At 45.1% G+C, this 23104-nt stretch overlaps 1 protein-coding gene across 3 annotated transcripts in view; it reads right to left on the bottom strand.

Annotated features, from left to right (window-relative positions):
- Positions 1-23104, bottom strand: part of LOC113405137 (leucine-rich repeat flightless-interacting protein 2-like) — a 186701-nt gene that overhangs the window by 83291 nt on the left and 80306 nt on the right. For all 3 annotated transcript variants that reach the window (XM_026653983.2, XM_026653981.2, XM_026653982.2), the window contains exon 2: positions 13167-13253. In XM_026653983.2, coding sequence (XP_026509768.1) covers positions 13167-13253 — 87 coding nt within the window. The remainder of the gene's footprint in view (positions 1-13166; positions 13254-23104) is intronic.

The raw sequence follows: 23104 nt of genomic DNA, 5'->3' as shown, positions 1-23104 counted from the left end.
CCACCCCCAATCTCCTTCAGGATCTTCTTACTGGATGAACTCCAAGAGAGAGGGAAGGAGTTCAGGTTGTGGAATGGACATATGCAACACATCTCAATGAACAGTTATGAAAAAGGTAGGTAACCATTTTTTCTTCAAGTGACTGCACGTCTTATCCACTGTAGGTGACACACAAGCAGAACAACATTGAGGCAGGTTTGCAGTCTATCTGAACAGTGATTGTAGAAGAAATGTCCAAAAACTAGCATTGTTCCTGGACTGATGGGAAATGGCATAATGAGCAGCAAAAGCGTGTACCCTAATGACCATAATTCTGCTTTGCAAATGTCTCGAATAGGTACTTGTGCTAGGAAAGCTGCTGAAGCCACTTGCATTGTGGTCAAATGAGCTGATACTTTAGGGGTAGTGTGACATTAGCTAACTAGCAGCACAAACAAATGCAAGAGAAAATCCAAAAGGAAGTCCAGCATGGAAATCAGTTTGCTTTCAAATAATTTGTTCAATTGCAACAAATAACTGCGTAAAGGGTCGGACGCAGTCCAAGTAGAAGGCCAATGCTCTTCTCACATCCAATGAATGAAACTTCTGCTCATCTGTATACACGAGGCTTCTGGAAAAATGTTGGTACATAAATTGCCTGATTAATGTAGAAATTGAAAACTATCTTTGTCAAGAATTTTGGGCGATGGAGGTAAACGTTATCCTTATGAAAAACCGTGTAAAGAGGTTCTGAAACCAAGGCTCCTAATTTACCCACTCTCTTTGCTGAGGTTATTGCACCAGAAACACCATTTTCATAGAGAAGTGGAGTAGGAGGCAAGTCGTAAGAAGTTCAAAGGAAGGCCCCATTAATTTTGTTAGCATGAGGTTGAAATCCCATGGGGTTCTTGTACCAGAAGAAATAATCTGTCCAATCATTTTAGAAATCTGATAGTAAATCGTTTTTTTTAACTCCATAACTACTCACTGCAGAGTGGAACATTACAATCACAAATGTACTTTAATGGAACTAACTGTCAGGCACTACTGTTGGAGGTGCCAAAATGTGGTTAATGGAAGCCTGCTCTGGAGAGAGACTTCTCTGCTGAGACCAGATAAAACAGCATTGCCATTTGTGGAGTGGAGGGCCCCCTGGTTGCACAGGCCATTGTCCCTTGCATTGTCCCCACTGTTGGGACATCCAGGGACCCCAGGGCTCTGATGGAGGGTAAGCTTCCTGTCTGTTGTGGGACACAAAAGACCCCACTTCCGAATCTGACTAAGATGACTGAGTCCAGAGATAACAATGGAGCAGAACCTATGTCAATAGGAGACAGGTAACCCAAACCCAGAGATGGTGGTACTGTGGATATTAATGGTGGCTTGCCCCATGAATGTGCCAGCCTTCTAGGTACTGGAAGTGGCTTCGGTCCACATGCTCATTGCCCAAAGTTGTCTGGAGCAAATCCATCAGAAATGTATAGATGTGTATATGGGTTTTGTTACAATCTCAGTGAGTGAAGGATGGAAATTTAAATCTGATCCCAATGGGCAAGTCGAGCAAATATTTTGACAACCAATGCTCCAATAAGTCTAATATCTAGTAGGTATCTGGAATATGGAAAGTAGGAGAGCCTCTGGGTGGGAAATGAATTAAAATATCCTACAGCTCATTTAGACTGAGCAAGAATGCTTATTAAACTCTAGATTTCCACTTCTCTCGTATTTTCAGTTGCCTTTCACTGTATCTAGCTGGCAAAAATGCATCACAAAAAGCAGGTTAGGTGTAGGAGGTATTGGTCTTATTTAGCCTGTTTTTCCTCTCTCCCTGCTTTACCATTCTCATTTTCTTGTACCTCTCTCTGTCTCATCTTCATTCTTCAGAATCTTTCACTGTGCATGGGCTGCTGAGAAAAAGGTGAGGTTTGCACTGGACTCTGACAGCATTCACAAATGGGTACATTCTGGTGTCTGGCAGATGTTCCACAGTTTGGAGACAGGGCAGAGAAAATTTTGCCTCTGAGTCCTAAAATATTCACACTTAGATTAGAAAAGTTTGTGTGCTCAATGAGTGTAGCATTTTGCAGCTAGAGAGATGGTCTCAGAGTCTGGACCCAGTTTATTAATGGCATTAATGATTAGGCCAAGGGCCTTGATTTGGACCCAGAGGTTAATGTGGGGGGCGGGAGTGGCGAGCACAGTGTAATGATGTAATGTGCTGTCAACAGCTAGCCTGGATCAAGAAGCGGGCTGCTACATTTTATAAAAATGGGATTTTTGATTAACCACTAACATTAACTTGCAGGAGTTACAGTAGTTCATTCTTGAGGTGAAAATGCATGGATTAGGGTGGTTACATCCAGGTCTGACAGAAATAGGTATAACTCCACACTGACAACATGGAAAGTCATCATATAACTAAACGACTAGGTCCCAACTAAAAATAAAGTAGAATAAAGTCTTCCATATTGAAAGCCATACTTCAACACACCAATATTAACTAATACATCCTTCAAAAAGCCCTCCTGAATTTCTAATAAAGTAGTGGAAAGAGACTGCTTTATAAATTAAGATTAATCCTCCCGCTTCCAATTTAGCCTTAAAATAGAGAGTAGGTTTATCAGAATGTAGAGCCTTTTGGCCGCTCTGCAGCAAGCCCAAACATTAATTTATATAGTAAGAAAATACCTTCATGGGAAAGATTAAACAAAAGGAATAAATGTCAACCATAATAAATAGCATAATCAATAACTATCCATTACTTTTAAACTAAGAGGGATATCCTATTGCAGCTATATAATCAAAGATTTTTTTTTCTTCTATCAATAGATCTGTAAGCAGTCAGGACTCTTTAGTATTTACAATATTTCAATAGAGAAAAAAAATCTACTTTATTATTGGTTTCAGAGTAGCAGCCGTGTTAGTCTGTATCCGCAAAAAGAACAGGAGTACTTGTGGCACCTTAGAGACTAACAAATTTATTAGAGCATAAGCTTTCGTGGGCTACAACCCACTTCTTCGGATGCATATTGAGTGAAACATATCGAGGAGATATATATACACACATACAGAGAGCATGAACAGGTGGGAGTTGTCTTACCAACTCTGAGAGGCCAATTACTTAATTTTCTCTTACTTAATTGGCCTCTCAGAGTTGGTAAGACAACTCCCACCTGTTCATGCTCTCTGTATGTGTGTATATATATCTCCTCGATATGTTTCACTCAATATGCATCCGAAGAAGTGGGTTGTAGCCCACGAAAGCTTATGCTCTAATAAATTTGTTAGTCTCTAAGGTGCCACAAGTACTCCTGTTCTTTTTACTTTATTATTGCCCACAGTGCTAACTGTGGCTTGGTTACTGCAACATCTACAATAAATGTACCACTTAACGTAAACGGTACATGTTTGCTACTACACAAAAATGATCAAATTGATAGATCCTGGGGCAGAAAAAAGGTAAGCACTATTGTCAAGACGGAAGGTCTATGGATGATGCAGTATTAGTTCACATATAATCTTCACTTCTTCCCCTTTCTATCCTGCCGTGAATCATAGTACCTGTTTTTAGCTGCTTTGCAGTCTCAAAACCGAATACAGGCCAATCTTAATACAGGAACAGCAGTCTCTCTCCCTTACAGAAGTGGAAAACAAATTCCAGCCAAAACTTCCCTGCCCTCCAGGCCAAGCCAGACGGAGTTTTGTTTCCTTGTAGGTCTCTCACTGCCTGTTACCTTCCCAGCCTTAGATGGCTATCACACAGAATCCTAGTTACCCAGTGTCAGATCTGGGTCAGCAGGTCACATGACCTACAGACATTAAATCCAAGCAAGGAAAGAAAGTGTCTTAATTCCCACTCAGTAGGGGATTAATGGAAATGAATCACAATTGCAAGTCTTTCACGTTCATTAACTTAATTTATTTACAAAAATACATCTTGAAGGAACAGTTAGGAAAGGACACTATAGAAAAGTTTATATCAATATTTTGCTGTAGCTAGTAAATATATTTTCCTCCTCCTTTGGCTTTGTATGTGAAAGTGAGAAAAGAAAGTCCTGCAGCCATAGAAAGATAGCAATGAAGGTATTTTGTGTTACACTACCCCCTCACTCTGGCAGTAATGGCAGTCGTAGAGTTAGTCAAAGGCAAGCGGATTGTTGATGTGTCACAGGACACGTAGAGATTTTCTGCTGAGGTTTAGAAAGAGTGGGATGAGATTACCATTTTCTTTTCACTTCAGACAATACTATCAATTTAAACAGTGGTATCTAGTTGTATGCCCTAGAAAAAAAGCAAAACATATTTAGTCTTGTCAGCGGATAAACCAGAATGTGCCTCTATATAAAACACATCTGAGCTTTCTACAGTAATTATTCACAAAACTGCACGGTTTACAATAATGTTAATGTCTTGTATCATTGCTGCAGAATATTGTATTTCTTAAATAAGAGATAAGAATTTAATTTATTCTACAGCCAGAGAAAAATTTTAGAAAAACATTCCTCTCTCAGTTACATCTTGGTAATCTCTCTGATTTAGGCACTTCCCTGTTCAGAAAAACTGAGCTGTATATTCAGGAATTCCTTCTGCTTTATAGAAATTGTTATTGTTGTACTGATTAAAAACAGGAGCCTGAACATATGCAGTCATTTCTCCCAGTAAGGAACATAAGAGTACAGTGCCCTGGCGGTAGACTGACAGTAACGCTACAACCAAGGGCAGAGTTTGTATGACTGATGCCAACACAGTGCGAGAGAAGATTGAGCCCTGGTCTACACTACCAACTTATGTGAGTATGACTACATCGCTCCAGGGGAATAGACAGTGCGATGTCGACTGGAGGGCTTCTCCCATCAACATACCTACTGCCTCTCAGGGAGGTGCAGTATCTACACTGACAGAAGAAGCTCTCCTGTTGGCGCAGGTAGTGTCTTCACTGAGCGCTACAGCGACGCCGCTGCAGCACTATAAGTGTAGACAAGCCCTTAGTTCTACCACTGCTTCAGCTCCTGCTGAGTAAGGACAGTTTAGAAAGGGGTTAGGAAGGGTGAAAAACAATTGTTGCCTGTTATGAATAGTTAATATAACCAATTATGTTGGCATCTGCCGCAGACGAGGGCTCTATCTACCTCCCATGGCCCCAGGGATGAAATTATATTGGTCCCTAGACTAAGAACTGGGGATCCTTTACCTCTCCTCTGAACCAAAAAAGATACAACAAAAAGTGGGAAATATTACAAAAAGCAAAAGAAATTCATGTAAATCTATTACTCCCCACAACACTGTTACTGCCCAATGCCTAAGCCCTCCAACTTCAAAAGCCATATGTAACCCATGCTGCTGAAGGACAATCATTTTTCTTCTGTCTCTGGGGCAATAATCCTGCCTCAGCTGAGAAGAGTTGCCACAAATAAATTCATTACTTCACCAAGATTAGGTGGCTGGATCAAAATGCAAGTTGGAGTCAAAATGAACCATTCTGAAACACTGATGCAATGAAGTGTTGTAGTGGGTGATTTCTTTGATAAGAGCAGCTTTACATTCAATCCTTTCCAAAGGTGTCTCCTTGGAACCATAAACCTACAGCAGAGAACCAGGGGTGTAATTTGGTGTGGAAGTAGGGTGGGTACTGCTCCCCCCTCAAATGGCAAGCCTCGGGCAAGCGCAGAATTAGGCCCCCACCATCACAGGCAGCCCCATCGGCCTGACTGGAATTGCTACCCCCCAAATACAGAAGTCAAACTATGCCTATACACAGAGAACTAGTATGCTGCAATAGAAAGAAATCACTTTCAGGACATGTTTTAATGTACATAATCAAAATCTGTTTTACTCTTAATTAAGAACAGGAAGAAGATTTTACTGTGTAGGGATAGGAATTTGAAAAGTATGTCTACACTGTAGAACATGATAGGTTGGAACTTCACAGGATTATACTGCTCTTCTTTTCTAAGTGACAAAGATTTACAAGAGAGTTATATTTCTACATTAAACAAACTTGTGAGTATAACCTCTAGATCCTTATTTTATTTTTGCCCTCTTCATGGCTCACAGGTTTGCCACATCCCTTACAATGGCTAGCCCCTGGGTTACTGCGACCATGCACTCCAGGATAGGTCCATTTTCCCCTAAATAATACCTCAAGATCAGACAGTTCTTTTTCCTTTTAAAGGTATTCTCCGGGGGGTCTCTCAACCACCTAGGACTCAAAATGGTTTATACAAAGATTCTAGCCAACGGATGGTGAAAGTGTTACCTTAGGAATCTTTAACCCTAGGCTTCGCCCACTTGACATCTATTTGGGGTTTTTTTTTAAAAACAAAAACAAAAGGTATATGCTAGGCCCATTCCCAAATCATGCCATCCCCAAAACATTTTTCAGTGATATGTACCTCCCTTTCCCACTAGGATGTAAAAGTGTCCATGAGGTTACAAGCAAGACATACCTAAAAGTAACAGAGGGTCCTGTGGCACCTTTAAGACTAACAGAAGTATTGGAGCATAAGCTTTCGTGGGTGAATGCCCACTTCATCAGACGCAAGTAATGGAAATTTCCAGAGGCAGGTATAAAAGTGTGTGTGCAATGAATTTAGTACCAGAAGCATCGTACATTGCACACAATCACAACCAACCTGTAGAACTCACTGCCTTGGGATGTTGTGGTGGCCAAAAGTATAACTGGATTCAAAAAAGAACTGGCTAAGCTATTTGCGGATAGGTCCATCAATGGCCCTTAGCCAAGATGATCAGGGTCACACCACCATGCTCATAGCAATCTTAAACCTCTGACCACCCAAAGCTGGGAATGGAAGACAGGAACGGATCATTCCATAACTGCCCTGTTCTGTACACTCCCCCTGAAGCTCTGATACAGAGCACTCCAGGAGACAGGATACTGGGCAAGATGGACTATGGTCCGACCTAGGCAGCTCTTATGTTCTTACATACTGTACTAATGGGTTCAGTTTCTGATTTCCTCACCCCAAAGGAGAGGAAGCTTATTTTATACATCATAGAAGCAGAGTGCTCCAAATGGATTTGATCCTAACTTCTAGAGATTATAGAACGATCATACTTTAAACTCGTGATACATGTAATTTCACACACACACACACACACACACACACACACACACACACTTCCCCTGTTAAAATGTTGCTGCTCTCTGGTACATCAAAAATCTGCAATTTAGCTGGGTCGTGCCCTGCCCCCATCACTTTGTCCATTCTCTCTGCCTCTGGTTGGTGGCTTATCCAGTGCTCAGCTAATTAGACATTCTGGCCTAGTATTTTGGGGTTTGTGATGGTCAGTGTTCATGTCTAAGATGCACTGTTTATAGAACTGTTTTATTCCCACTAGCCATCCTCTCACGTGTGCATTCCCTTTCAAAAGCTAATCAAGCAAATGTCTAAACTGTCCTTATATTTAAGGAACAATTTGTGGTCTGTGTTCCATATGGCACGGATGTGTGGTTTATCGAGCTGTTCAGACACGGACTATGCAATCTCTACATTTCCAGTTCATATTGGTTCTGTTTTCCATTGTGCTGGCATTTCTCTCAGAGTTCCAGTCAACTTCTTGTTTCTTCAGTCCTTGTGGACACTCCATTCTTAATGTTCTAGACATGGTCTCCTCCAATTCCCTGGCTTTCTTTCTTTATCCCCCTCTTCACTCCCTAAACCTGGATTACTAGCTGGCACCAGCTGTAATTGGTAAATTCCTTCTAGGGTATCTCCATTCTCTGCTGCTAAGAATCCATACAACTCTTCTGGTGCCACTATGCTCCCAGCTTCCTGGACAGTGCTTTGTTCAATTGCTCATTATCAAAAGAGAGATTTCTCTTGGATTAACTTTACTAATTGCTTCTCCCAAGGCTCAAAGCAATTTGTATTTTTCCCCAAAACAACAAAAAGCAACTCATTTGCTATTTTTTTAGGGATCCTATACACTACCAAATGTAACCTTCGGTCCCTCTTCCTGCCACTCCTCCTCCTCCAGGTTTTCTAGTGCCCCGCTGATCTTCTTGATGTATCAGCATATCACAGACCCTGGTTCTTGCGTCCAGCTTGACCCAACTTGAAGCCCTGTTACATTTTTCAGGGACTTTTTGTTTGTTTGTTCTTAAGGTGCCTGGCTTCCTGTCAAATGAGACAACCACCTTGCTCCTCCCCCCAAACATGCTGGTCCCCTTTCCCCTCCCTCCCTTGTCTCATGCCATGCCATGCCCACTCACTTTACCCCTCAAATTAGCCAAACCTTGTTCTATCCTCATCACTCCAAGTGGAGAGATTCTGCCCTTTTTTCTGTTCTATCTGCCACAGCTGTGAATGTTAAATTGCCCCACTGGAGGGGTCACCAGGAGCTGAACTCAGGTCTGCTTTTAAAAGACAGAATTAAGAATTAATTCGTAACATTAATTCTACTCTACTGCAAACATTAATCAGGAGGCTGTTGTGCAGTTACAATTGTTTCTAGTGGAATTATTGTACAATTGTTTTGTAGTTTTCACTAAAATAACTTGGTAAATTTATCATTACTGCACACAGAAAATTCTGGATTCATCAGGAGGACCTACAAAATAAAACAGTGTTGTATAGGCAGCCAAATGAGCTTAACCCACACAAGCAACAATAAGCATGCCCGAAGTAAGGTGCAATATACATCATGGTTCACACATTTCTTTAAAAGAAAAAAACTGTGGATGGAAGAAATGACTAAAAAGGATATTTTTAGCCTCTAGGTAAAGAGAAGGAATTTGTAACTATACACCAATTTTTGCCCTCAATTGTATCCATGGAATGCAAGTAAATTCTGCCAAAGGAGAGGTTGGAATTTGGCCCTCCACCATCTATTTCTCCCATTTACTGATCAGCTTTCACTACATACCTGGAGCCAGCCTTTGGCTCCAGGCTCTACATATGAGTAGTCTGAAGAACCTGGTTACACATGTTTTAATAGTCAGCTCTTGTAATAAAAATGCATAGTTCATTCTGCATGCAATAAAATTCAAACTAAGGATTAGATAGATATTATTTATACTAAGCTTTTATACAGCAAATTTCCTACACTGATATTAAAGTATGTTACACAGAGATCTCAGCTTTATCTCTGTGAAGCAAAATCCCCACTTAACAAGTAGGGACAATGAAGCAAAGGTTGAGAGACTTCACTAATGTTATGCACTAGTTGGATGAATTAGGAACAGAAGCTAGAGCAGAGGTGGGCAAACTACGGCCCACGGGACCGTTCTCCCCGGCCCCTGAGCTCCAGGCCCGGGAGCTAGCCCCTGGCCCCTCCCCTGCTGTTCCCCCTTCCCCACAGCCTCAGCTCACTGCGCCCGCTCTGGGCGGGGCAGCACAGCTACAGAGCCTGGCCTGACCCGGTGCTCTGTGCTGCGCGGTGCATGGCTGGCTCCAGCCGGGCGGTGCAGCTGCCTGTCCTGGTGCAGCCGCACCGCCAACCACTGGTGCTCCAGGCAGCGTGGTAAGGGGGCAGGGAGCGGGGGAGGGGGTTGGATAGAGGGCAGGGGAGTTCGGGGGTTGGTCAGGGGCCGGGGGTGTGGATAGGGGTCGGGGCGGTCAGAGGACGGGGAACAGGGGAGTTGAATGGGGGCAGGGGTTCTGGGGGCGGTCAGGGAGAAGGGGTGGTTGGATCGGGCAGAGGTCGGGGGGGGCAGTCAGGAAGGAGAGGAGGGGTTGTATGGGGTGGCAGGAGGCAGTCAGGGGCAGGGGTTTTGGGGGCGGTCAGGAAGGAGGGGGGTGTTGGATGGAGCTGTGGGGGGCAGTTAGGGGCAGGGGGTCCGGGCGCAGTCAGGGAGAAGGGGTGGTTGGATGGGGCAGCGGTCCCGGGAGGGACAGTCAGGAAGGAGGGGGGGTTGGATGGGGCGGCGGGGGGCAGTTAGGGGCGAGGGGTCCGGGGGTGGTCAGGGGACAGGGAGTGGGGGGTGTGGATGGGGCAGGGGTCCGGGGGGGCCGTCAGGGGTGAGAAGCAGGGAGGTCGGATAGGGGGCGGGGCCAGGCCATGCCTGGCTGTTTGGGGAGGCACAGCCTCCCCTAACCGGCCCTCCATACAATTTCTGACACCCGATGCGGTCCCCAGGCCAAAAAGTTGGCCCCTGAGCTAGAGGGACCAATTTCCAGTCCCCCATTGAAACCACACTGCCTCACTGTGACTGAAAGTGATACTGTCATTTTTGTAAGGCTAAAAAAAAGTTACTTAGCTTGCAGTGATAACATCTGGAAGGTTTTAACATAAGGACTCTAACAATGTACATATTTTCTTAACTGATCCATGCTGCCTAAGCAGATCTCTCAGGCCATGTGCATTGCGTTAAGCACGAGAAAGTGCACACACATTCACTAACTGATTGGTCCTTAACTGTTATAAATGCCTCCATCAAAACCCTCTACAGTAAATAAAATGAGTGCATTGAGTCTTAGTTATTCAGCATGGCAGCTGTGTGAATTTTACTGCTTTACTGCATGTAGCTCAGGAACAGATTAGTTTTTTCCTTTCTCGTCATAAAAGAGGTTAAATGCCCTTCTGACTACTGATGCTACAAAGTGTTCTCGTCCAAGGTAGGTTTAAATGCTAAAAATAAAAAAAATCTCCTCGCGGGTGGTTTAATATATGCTACAACAATGCCTTCTGACCTTCTAATGTCTGTAATACACTCTTGTCAATATAAAACAGCATCTGTAGCCACTCTCTCCAGCTCTGTCCTCTCATGGGCCCGGGAATTAGGTTTTTCTGAATACTGAGCATGCAAAATATAAAATAAACATGCAGAACATACATACTACTATGCATTTTATCCCACTGAGAATTACAAAATATATAGTAGGTGTATGTTTGATTAAGCTTGTGGCAATTTTGGAAGATTTTTAGAGGACTTTTATATACCGTATGAAGTTTTTCCAAAAAGTTTCATTTCAGTAGGTTTTCATTTATTAGCTACAAGGAAATGGAGCAAAGCCTCTTGAGAGAGCTGTTTATGTTTTGATAGCTATTTGAAGTCTGCTAAGTTGCAATTTACCAGTTTGCTGTTGGTAGTATCTGTTTTCAGTCTAACAGAGAAGAGAAGAGGTCATCAACTGCCTTGTAATTACTATGAAATTAGAAGGTAATATCATTATCGGCTGCTTTAATGTCTATGGGCATTTGCTATCTGACTAGTGTCGTCATTTGTTTACCATGGATTCTTCTAATGTTGTTTAGGAAAGCCTATTACTCATGACTTAGGCACTGCAGGGGGCTCTACAATATAAATACACTGCCAGCCATGCAAACCTTTTGGCTTGGCTGAGGCTGCAAAAAGAGCATTCCATTCAATCATAAGAAGCAACTGTAGCAGTAAAAGACACTTCTTCAAACAGCATCCTGCTCAGCTAGTGATATCTCTCCAGCAGCTATTTCCCAGTCTTCCTTTGTTTCATCCCTAACATCCCTATCCGCTTGTATTTGTTAGAAGAATCAATTCTTATAACAGCACCCATAGGAACATCTGCCTGGTTCATTAGATGTGCGTGCCTACAGGGTGCATAAGCTTCTCTGGACAGCACTATCTTGCCAATTCTAGTAACTGATCCAGATGTTTGTTCCAGATAGTGCCCTGTCAGTCCTCTTCTAGCTTTTATTCCCCCAAGATGCAAATATTGATCTCAATTACTCAATATGGGAGGGAGAGTTTGATATTTAGTACAGCTCTTGACCTGTCAGATTCAACACGAGCAGAACAAGTCTCCTAGGTCTGTAAAATTGTTAACATAGAATAATAGACTATAAGGTCAGAAGGGACCATTATCATCATCTAGTCTGACCTCCTGCACAATGCAGGCCACAGAATCTCACCCACCCATTCCTGTATCAAACCCCTAACCTATGTCTGAGCTATTGAAGTCCTCAAATCGTGGTTTAAAGACTTCAAGGTGCAGAGAATCCTCCAGCAAGTGACCCGTGCTCCAAGCTGCAGAGGAAGGCGAAAAACCCCCAGGGCCTCTGCCAATCTGACCCGGAGGAAAATTCCTTCCCGACCCCAAATATGGCGATCAGCTAAACCCTGAGCATGTGGGCAAGACTCACCAGCCAGACACCCTGGAAAGAATTCTCTGTAGTAACTCAGATCCCGCCCCACCTAACATCCCATCACAGGCCATTGGGCATATTTACCGCTAATAGTCAAAGATCAATTAATTACCAAAATTAAGCTATCCCATCATATTGCAGACTACAGATTTTATTTTAACATACCCCCATGCACAACTTTATTTGTCTGGCAGTAGAAAAAAGGCCAATCTTCTAAGGTGTTAAAGAGACTTGGCTGGTAGTAAAGAGGTACAATTTATCATGGGGGAAGAGTGACATTTTCATGCGCTCAGTTTTCTACAGTCAGCAGCTGTGCCAATGGTGACCTTAGTCTGAGATTATCATCATTCTTAAAAAGACAGGTGTAATCCACACAAGGTCAATACCACAGTCATACAGCTTGGTTTACTTTACTGCAAGGATGATTAACTAATGTCCCATCAGTACTAATTTTGCGAGAGCTATAAACCGTAGAGAGAGGTGTCTCCTCTATACTTACAAGATGGTTTTCTAACCAATTGCTAGAAAAAGCAACAACGTTTATATTATAAACAAAAAATATCCAACCCTAGTTACAAATCAATCACGTATGCTCCAGTTATAATTACACTGGCTCATGAGGAACAAATCATAGAATATCAGGGTTGGAAGGGACCTCAGGAGGTCATCTAGTCCAACCCCCTGCTCAAAACAGGACCAATCCCCAGACAGATTTTTGCCCCAAATCCCTAAATGGCCCCCTCAAGGATTGAACTCACAACCCTGGGTTTAGCAGGCCAGTGCTCAAACCACTGAGCTATCCCTTCCCCCAAAATTTTTAATCATAGACTATCAGGGTTGGAAGGGACCTTAGGTGGTCATCTAGTCCAACCCCCTGCTCAGAGCAGGACCAATCCCCAGATACATTGCTGCTGCACAGTCCCTGCATTTTCAGACCATTTTTATCCACAATCTTAGTCCCAGTACCATTTAACCATCAGAGGCCCAACTAGGGCTATTAGTATTTCAGCTAACAGAAGATCCACTAGTAATTCCAGGGCCTTGGAGCCTATTCTGAGGGAGGTAGAGAAGATCAAAACACCCACTGAAAACTTTACACGTACCTCCTTCTGCTGTCTCTCAAGTTCTTTCATTCGGATCTCTCGTGCTTCTGCTCGTGCTGCTCGCTTTGCTGCGAGCCTTGCTTCAGCCTGTGAAGAGAAGTATAATCAAACAATGTAATAGATGCCAGACAATTTAACTTGAAGCACTAACTTGAAGCATGAAATAAAGGAGATGACGCAGTAAGACTTTACTTGTAGTGGCAAATGAGTTCTTACAGATGTATGTAATGGCCCTACCTTCCATAACAACATGTTATGCTACACAGGTAGATAACATCTTCATGCAGACATTTTACCTATAGTTATCACTTGTATTCAAAAGTTTTTCTGTGCTGTCATTTAAAGAAAAGACTGTTGTATTTGTATGAATATGTATAGAGGAAACATTTATATTAACAAAAGATGGTAACTGGGCTCTGTCAAAATTTGTATGTTTATTTTTGAACACTTAAGTAACAGAGGCTCTGAAGAAAGAGAGGCATAATATTATACACTTACTATTTTATGCTGGTCATACTTATCTTTATCCCCAAAATTAGATAACATGTTCACTGTCAAAAAGCATCGTACATCTGTTTTCTCTTAATCTGATGTATACACGTGCATACATGAGCACCGCAGTTGACTAAGCATGATCTGCATGTGTGCATGCTGCACAATGGAGACTAAAATTATTGAAGGGCATTGGTAAACCTAAGAAAATTCACTTCAGCTTGGTTAGATTAAAATATCCAAATGTTCTATTCATATCCAAAACCTCCGGTCTGGAAATCTGTCAAGCACAGGCCTTGTGAGATTTCTAGCACTTCATTTCAGCAGATTTGGAAATGACAAAATACCCTCTAGAGTGACATTTGTTATTCTTATAATCCCAGACAAAAACTGGAAGGAGAAAGTCGAGTGAAGAAAGTCTACAATAAGCTCAGTTAGCTTTTCAAACCTCAGAAGGGACAAAAGCGCCACTCAATTTTTCCCTTAAGATTTGAGAATTTTTCCCTGAAGATTTGAGTGGTTCATCCAGCCTTAGTTAGAATCTGGCCCAGAGTAGAAAAAGTGAAAGTGATGCTCTAAATCATGGTCACTACACATTTACACACAACTGCCCTCAACTTTTCACCCCACTAGACTCTCCAGCTAGACGCTGTGAGGACAGGTAAAGTGCTCTGATAGTGAGAATTCCAGCTTTCACCAGAATTCCTATACTATAGGGAAGCGTCAATCCCCCTTAGGAAGTATACCCACCATTCAAAATAGAAGAGAAAGAGGCCCCCGACAAAATGATAAGAAGAAAGGTTCACATTAAGGTATTACCTGAGAATTAAGCAAAGCTTACCTCTAACTGAAATTATTTTTGGCAAAAGTAGCCACTTAACTGATCCATACCAGCTAATGAGTTCAAGCAATTGCATCTAAGGGTACATCCAGACTACCCGCTGTATCGGCAGGTAGCGATCGATTTATTGGGGATCGATATATCGCGTCTCGTTAAGACGCGATATATCGATCCCCAAACGCGCTCCCCGTCGACTCCGGAACTCCACCGGAACGAGCGGCGGTAGCGGAGTCGACGGGAGAGCCGCGGCCGTCGTTCCCACGCCATGAGGACGGGAGGTAAGTTGTAATAAGATATGTCGACTTCAGCTACGGTATTCCCGTAGCTGAAGTTGCGTATCTTACATCGACACCCCCTGCCGTGTAGACCAGGCCTAAGTGTCAGTAAAATCTAGAATAGACTGCATAAACTTCACAGAAATACACAGAAAAAAGTTCAATCAAGCGTAAGGACTTTTATTATGTGTCTTATTAGCAAACTCCTTTCCTCCATTTTTGAGGAAGTAAACCATCTCAATTTCACAGCATTACATCCATTATCACTCACATAGTGGGAATTGAAACTTGAGTTCGGTACATTTAACTGAATGGAGTTGGTATCTTTATTTCTTCACAATACAGCCACCTTACTTCATATCACTACTGTAAATATTAACTTTCCTTTTTTCCCCACCCCACACCTCCCGCCACACACACACACACACACACCGAAAGGCAAATTAGATATTTCTCTCATGGAAAATTACTGTCCTTTTTTAATTAAGGTATTTGAGTTCTAAGATAACGTCTAGCTTTGCCATGGAAGAATAAAGTGCAAATATACCTGTTGAAAAACTGTATGTACAGCAAGTCACTTAAGCTGTCCCCAAAAGTGTCTCAGACCTTTGTAGTCCCAGAATGTTAAGGTTATGTATGGTGCTCAGCACTCGACATACATAATATGCATGCCCCTAGAACCTGCAGTCTAACAACATGGGCCTGGTACTGTTCAAACATGAGTCATAGTCCCAGTTCTAAACAGTTTAGATCTATTAACTTCAGTGGTTGAGCAGAGACCTCTAAGATACTCACTGAATACATTTCAAAGGGCATAGATGCTTTGGAACAGGTAATATGCATAATCCGTATGCTCTTTGGAGATGCCTTTTTTACCCTTCAGCCCTTGAAGCAGCATTAAAATATATTTGATCACAAATACACTGTACTGCCCCTACATTAGTCAATTTTATTTCACGGACTATAAATTTACAAATGTTAAAATGCTTAAAGGTGTTGCAGGACATCTGTTATTTTATGTCCCACCCAGGTGGAGATTGTAATGCTAGGTTATATTTAGAAAATTAGATCATTCTGCAATATTCAGCACTAGTGACTGTTAAATGACTCATGGGTATCGAGTACTTTGACAATTACCTTTCGCAATTACCTGCCCAGTCAAGGTAGTAAGGTTTCATTGTATATACAGAACTCTGGAAAGAGTGGAAAAGTGTGTCCCTAAAACTCTGACTTTCCAGGGCACTGTATTTAGAATGTTTGTGTTTCTTGTTAACTTTCTAGCATTGCTTCTGGTTTGATCTATGTAGAGGAGAGGGAGAATTCACACTGAGATGCAAACGGTAAAGCCTTCTTATAAGCAACACTGAACCACAGGAAAAAAAACTGGCAATTCTAGTTTCACAACTCTGCTGCAGTTGCCAAAGTTTGTCAAGTACCACCCACTCTGGTGAACGTCTGATTATCAGCAATGCAATTTGTTAAGTTACAGTATTATACTGTAGCTAGTGGTGCTTTGCTCTATCCAATATGCATTAATTTATTTAAAATATATTGCCTACATTTATTAATGTGCCCTTGGGACTCTGAAACAGAGGAAAGAGAGAAATTCAGTCTCCCGGGTAACTGGTCATAACCTGCACCACTCAGAATAGCTTGTTAGGGGACTTTCTTTAAAGGGAATGTCTCCCCCACCCCCTCAGCCATTGGGATAAGTATGGATTTGGTATAGAGTATATACAGCTGCTTTACCTGGCAGCCAGAGACTAAAATGTCAAGTGATTAAAATTACTGATTTAAGCCAATGCTTTCCTGGAAAGATTTTTAAATCAGTATTTTTATCACTTGACATTTTAGTCTTTGGCTGCCAGGTAAACCAGCTGCATATCTTAAAAATACACCTCTACCCCGATATAACACGACCCGATATAACCCGAAAGCGGGGGGGCGGGGCTGCGCGCTCCGGTGGATCAAAGCAAGTTCGATATAACGCGGTTTCACCTATAACACGGTAAGATTTTTTGGCTCCCGAGGACAGCGTTATATCAGGGTAGAGGTGTATTGATTTTAAAAATCTTTCCAGGAAAGCATTGGCTTCAATCAATAAATAATTTTAAAGACTATATGTATTGTATTAGAGACACACGGTTGGTGAGGTAATATCTTTTATTGGACCATCTTGTCTCTCTCACCAACTGAAGTTGGTGCAATAAAAGATATTACCTCACTCACCTTGTGTCTCTGGCCAGGTCTACACTATAAACTTACATTGGTATAATTATGTCACTCAGGGGTGTGAAAAGTCCACACTCCTGAGCGATACTGTTATACTGACCTAACCTCTGCTGTAGACAGCACTATGTTATAGCTGTCTGTGTCCATTTACAGCACTATGTTATATGGTGGCTAATATGAGGAGGAAAGGAATCCAGGAGAGTTGGCTGTATTTTAAAGAAGCCTTATTGAGGGCGCAGGAACAAACCATCCCGATGTGCAGAAAGAATAGCAAATATGGCAGGGCACAAGCTTGGCTTAACAGAGAAATCTTTGATGAGCTTAAACACAAAAAGGAACCTTACAAGAAGTGGAAACTTGGACAGATCACTAGGGAGGAGTATAAAAATAAATCAGGAAGGCCAAAGCACAACTGGAGTTGCGGCTAGCAAGCGATATGAAGGATAACAAGGGTATCTACAGATATGTTAGCAACAAGAATAAGGGTCCCACACTTTCCCTGACCTTCCTGAATGGGGGAGGCAACCTAGTGACAGATGATGTGGAAAAAGCTGAAGTACTCAATGCTTTTTTTTCTCCTCGGTCTTCACAGACAAGGTCAGCTCCCAGACTGCTGCACTGGACAGCACAGTATGAGGAGGAGGTGAGCAGCCCTCAGTGGTGAAAGAACAGATTAAGGACTATTTAGAAAAGCTGGACATGCACAAGTTTATGAGGCCGGATGCAATGCATCCGAGGGTGCTGAGGGAGTTGGCTGATGTGAATGCAGAGCCATTGGCCATTATCTTTGAAAACTCGTGGTGATCGGGGGACGTCCCGGACGATTGGAAAAAGGCAAATATACTGCCCATCTTTAAAAAAAGGGAAGGAGAAACTGGGGAACTACAGCCTCACCTCAGTCCCCAGAAAAATCATGGAGCAGATCCTCAAGGAATCCATTTTGAAGCACTTGGAGGAGAGGAAGGTGATCGGGAACAGTCAACATGGATTCACCAAGGGCAAGTCATGCCTGACCAATCTGATTACCTTCAGATAACTGGCTCTGTGGATATGGGGAAAGTGGTGGACATGATACACCTTGACTTTAGCGAAGCTTTTGATATGGTCTCCCACAGTATTCTTGCCAGCAAGTTAAAAAACTATGGATTGGATGAATGGACTATAAGGTGAATAGAAAGCTGGCTAGATCATCGGGATCAACGCATAGCGATCAATGGCTCGATGTCTATTTGGCAGCCGGCATCAAGCAGAGTGCCCCAGGAAACAGTCCTGGGGTCGGCTTTATTCAACATCTTCATTAATGGTCTGGATGATGGGATGGATTGCATCCTCAGCAAGTTCGTGGATGACACTAAGCTGGGGGGGGGAGAGATAGGGATATACTGGAGGGTAGGGATAGGGTCCAGAGTGGACTTGACAAATTGGAGGATTGGCCAAAAGAAATCTGATGAGGTTCAACAAGGACAAGTGCAGAGTCCTGCACTTAGGAAGGAAGAATCCCATGCACCGCTACAGGCTGGGGACCGACTGGCTAAGCAGCAGTTCTGCAGAAAAGGACCTGGGGATTGCAGTGGACTAGAAGCTGGATATGAGCCAACAGTGTGCCCTTGTTGGCAAGAAGGCTAACGACATATTGGGCTGCATTAGTAGGAGCATTGTCAGCAGATCAAGGGAAGTGATTATTCCCCTCTATTCGGCACTGGTGAGGCCACATCTGGAGTATTGCATCCAGTTTTGGTCCCCCCACTACAAAAGGGATGTGGACAAATTGGAGAGAGTCCAGCAGAGGGCAACGAAAATGATTAGGGGGCTGGGGCACATGACTTACGTGAAGAGGCTGAGGGAACTGGGGTTATTTACTCTGCAGAAGAGAAGAGTGAGGGGGGATTTGATAGCAGCCTTCAACTACCTGAAGGGGGGTTCCAAAGAGGATGGAGTTAGGCTGTTCTCAGTGGTGGCAAATGACAGAACAAGCAGCAATGGTCTCAAGTTGCAGTGAGGGAGGTCTAGGTTGGATATTAGGGAAAAACTTTTTCACTAGGAGGGTGGTGAAGCACTGGAATGGGTTACCTAGGGATGTGGTGGAATCTCTATCCTTAGAGGTTTTTAAGGCCCACCTTGACAAAGCCAAGGCTGGGATAATTTAGTTGGGGTTGGACCTCCTTTGAGCAGAGGGTTGGACTAAATGACCTCCTGAGGTCTCTTCCAATCCTAATCTTCTATGATTCTATGCTGACAGGAAGGCTTTTCCCATCAACATAGCTACTGCCTCTTGCGGAGGTGGATTAACTACACCGACGGGAGAAGCGCTCCCATCGGCATAGTAGCATCTTCCCTGAAGCACCGTAGCTCCACCGCTACAGCGTTTTAAATGTAGACCTGCTCTAAATTACTCTGGGACCGACCCAGTTACAACATCACTGCATACAACAATGGAAGATTTGTATAGTATGAAATTCTAACTGATATTAGCAAAAAGAACAGGAGTACTTGTGGCACCTTAGAGACTAACAAATTTATCAGAGCATAAGTTTTTGTGGGCTACAGCCTACATCCAAAGAAGTGGGCTGTAGCCCACGAAAGCTTATGCTCTAATAAATTTGTTAGTCTCTAAGGTGCCACAAGTACTCCTGTTCTTTTTGCGGATACAGACTAACACGGCTGCTACTCTGATAAAAGACGGTTACTTACCTTCTGTAACTGTTGTTCTTCGAGATGTGTTGTTCACGTCCATTCCACATTAGGTGTACGCGCGCCGCGTGCACGAATCGTCGGAAACTTTTTCCCTCAGCGGCTCCCGTCGGGCCCGCAGGGTCTCCCCTCCCGCCAGAGCGGCGCCCCGCCCTTGTGTATATATACCCCTGCCGGCCCGACCCTCCCTCAGTTCCTTCTTGCCGGTGACTCCGACAGAGGGGAAGGAGGGTGGGAAGTGGAATGGACGTGAACACATCTCGAAGAACAACAGTTACAGAAGGTAAGTAACCGTCTTTTCTTCTTCAAGTGCTTGTTCACGTCCATTCCACATTAGGTGACTCGCAAGCTTACCATTGGAGGAGGGTAGGAGTCAAGGAATAACTGATTGCAGCACCGCCCTGCCGACCACTGCGTCATCTCTGGTCTGATGGTGGACCGCGTAGTGGGCTGTGAAGGTATGCACTGACGACCAGGTGGCTGCCTTGCAGAGCTCCTGGAGCGGGACCTGTGCCAAGAAGGCCGTCGAGGACGCCTGGGCTCTAGTGGAGTGAGCCCTGATCTGAGGAGCAGGCATGTTGGCGAGTTCGTAACACGTACGTATGCAAAGCACGATCCACGCCGACAGGCGTTGCGTAGAAATAGGCTGGCCCTTCATGCGTTCCACAACGGCCACAAACAGCTGAGACGATTTACGGAAAGGTCTGGTACGGTCCAGATAAAAAGCCAATGCCCGCCTAACATCCAGGGTATGTAGGCTGCGATGGCTTGGGTCCGTATGGGGCTTAGGGAAGAATACCGGTAAACAAATGTCCTGCCCCATGTGAAAATTCGTGACCACCTTTGGGAAGAACTTAGGGTGAGGCCTAAGCTGCACCTTATCTTTACAAAAGACGGTATAAGGGGGCTCCGAGGTGAGGGCCCTCAACTCCGACACCCTCCTAGCCGAGGTGATGGCCACAAGGAACGTGACCTTCCATGAAAGGTGTGTGAGGGAGCAAGAGGCCAGGGGTTCAAAGGGCGGCCCCATAAGCTTAGTGAGGACCAGATTGAGGTTCCACGGGGGTACAGGAGGGCACGAGTAGGGGAACACCCGCTCCAGACCCTTGAGGAATCGGACTACCGTGGGGTTGGAGAACACGGATCTGCCCGATTCCCCAGGGTGGAACGCCGAAATGGCGGCCAGATGCACCTTAATAGAAGCGGGGGCGAGGCCTTGACGCTTGAGGTGCAGCAAGTAGTCCAGAATCAGTGGTATCGAGGCCTGTAAAGGCTGTGAGTGTTGAGGCTCACACTACAGGGAGAACCGCTTCCACTTGGCCAGGTAGGCTGCCCTTGTGGAGGGTTTCCTACTACCAAGGAGGATTTGCTGGACCTCGTGGGAATATCTGTGCTCCACCTCACTTAGCCAGAGAGAAGCCATGCCGTGAGATGCAGCGACGGCAGGTTCGGGTGGAGTAGATGACCCCGATCCTGAGTGATGAGGTTGTGATGGAGGGGAAGGGCTATCGGAGCGGTCACGGACAATTCCAACAGAGTTGTGAACCAGTGTTGGCGTGGCCACGCCGGGGCGATTAGAATGACTGTCGCCCTGTCCCTGCGGGTTTTTAGAAGGACCCTGTGAATGAGTGGGAACGGGGGGAAGGCGTACTTCAGGCTTCCGCCCCACGGGATTGCAAAGGCGTCCGCCATTGAGCCTGGACTATGGCCCTGGAACGAGCAGAATTGCGGGGACTGGCTGTTGTCCTTGCTGGCAAACAGGTCCACCTGGGGAAACCCCCACCTCAGGAAAATAGAACGGAGGATGTCTCGTCTCAGCCTCCACTCGTGCCTGAGATAGGACCGGCTGAGACGGTCCGCTAGCCCGTTCTGGACCCCGGGGAGATATGCTGCCCGAAGTTGTACTGAATGGGCTATGCAGAAGTCCCAGAGGCGGAGAGCCTCGTGACAGAGGGGAGAGGACCGGGACCCGCCCTGCTTGTTTATGTAAAACCTAGCGGTAGTGTTGTCTGTCAGAACTGACACGCTGTGTCCTCTTATGGTGGCGTGAAAGGTCTGGCAGGCGAGGCGAACCGCCCTCAGCTCCTTCAGGTTGATGTGGAGCAACCGTTCCTCCCTGGACCACAAGCCCTGAGTGCGCTGGTCCCCTAGGTGCGCCCCCCAACCCAGGTCCGACGCGTCTGTTACTAACGTCAGAGTCAGTTGTGGGGCGGCGAACGGGACCCCCGCGCAAACGAGCCACCAACGGAGGGCGTTCGACACCTGAGCCGGGATCGTGACGACCATGTCCAAGGGGTCCCTGCTGGGGCGATACACCTGAGCCAACCACAGCTGCAGCGGCCGGAGTCTGAGACGGGCGAGCCCGACTACGTGTGTGCATGCTGCCATGTGCCCCAAGAGTTGCAGGCAACATCTGGCCGTGGTCGTAGGGAATCGCTGAATGGAGGTCACTGCCTCCTCGATAGCCAGGAATCGCGATACGGGAAGACTCGCCCGTGCCGCCACCGAGTCCAGGACTGCCCCTATGAAGTCCAGCCTCTGTGTGGGGACTAGCGATGACTTGGGCACATTGACTAACAGACCTAGTTCCCGGAATAGTTGTAACGCCAGTGCCACATGGGCGCGGACCTCTGCCTCCGACCGGCCTGCCAGGAGCCAATCGTCCAGGTACGGGTAGACTCGCATCCGTCTTTTTCGAAGAAAGGCGGCTACCACAGACATGCATTTCGTGAAGACACGTGGGGCTGTTGCCAGGCCGAAGGGCAAGACTGCAAACTGGAAATGACGCTGCTGGATAGTGAAGCGCAGGAATCGCCGGTGGGCCGGGAGAATGGCGATGTGAAAGTAGGCGTCTTTCATATCGAGGGCAGCGTACCAATCCCCCGGATCCAGGGAAGGAATGATGGTACCAAGGGAGACCATACGGAAACGTGGTTTTTGCAAGTACTTGTTTAGCTTGTGAAGGTCCAGGATAGGACGGAGGCCTCCTTTCGCTTTGGGAATGAGGAAGTATCTGGAATAGAACCCTTTTCCTCTGAGGTCCAGAGGAACCTCTTCCACCGCCCCCACAGCGAGGAGGGTCTGTACCTCCTGCATGAGGAGTTGCTCGTGAGAGGGGTCCCTGAAGAGGGACGGGGGTGGTGGGTGGGAGGGAGGGGGCGAGGAGAACTGGAGAGCGTAACCTGACTCCACCGTCCGCAGGACCCAACGGTCTGATGTTATATGAGACCAGGCACGGAAAAAATGGGACAGGCGGTCCCTGAAACACAGGGGGGGATCCGGAAAAGAGATGAGTACGCTGTCCTCGATCACAGCTTCAAAATCCTTGTTTATTTCCCGGCTGCGACTTGTTTTGGCCCTGGTTTTGGCCTTGGTTAGGCGTATTGTTGCGCCTACGCCTATTGTCC

This window comes from Terrapene carolina, unplaced genomic scaffold (genome assembly GCF_002925995.2).
Source record: "Terrapene carolina triunguis isolate 2854851 unplaced genomic scaffold, T_m_triunguis-2.0 Scaffold174, whole genome shotgun sequence".
Classification (NCBI taxonomy): Eukaryota; Metazoa; Chordata; order Testudines; family Emydidae; genus Terrapene; species Terrapene triunguis.
The sequence above is the reverse complement of the archived record's forward strand: the minus strand, read 5'-3'. Positions and strand labels throughout refer to the sequence as shown.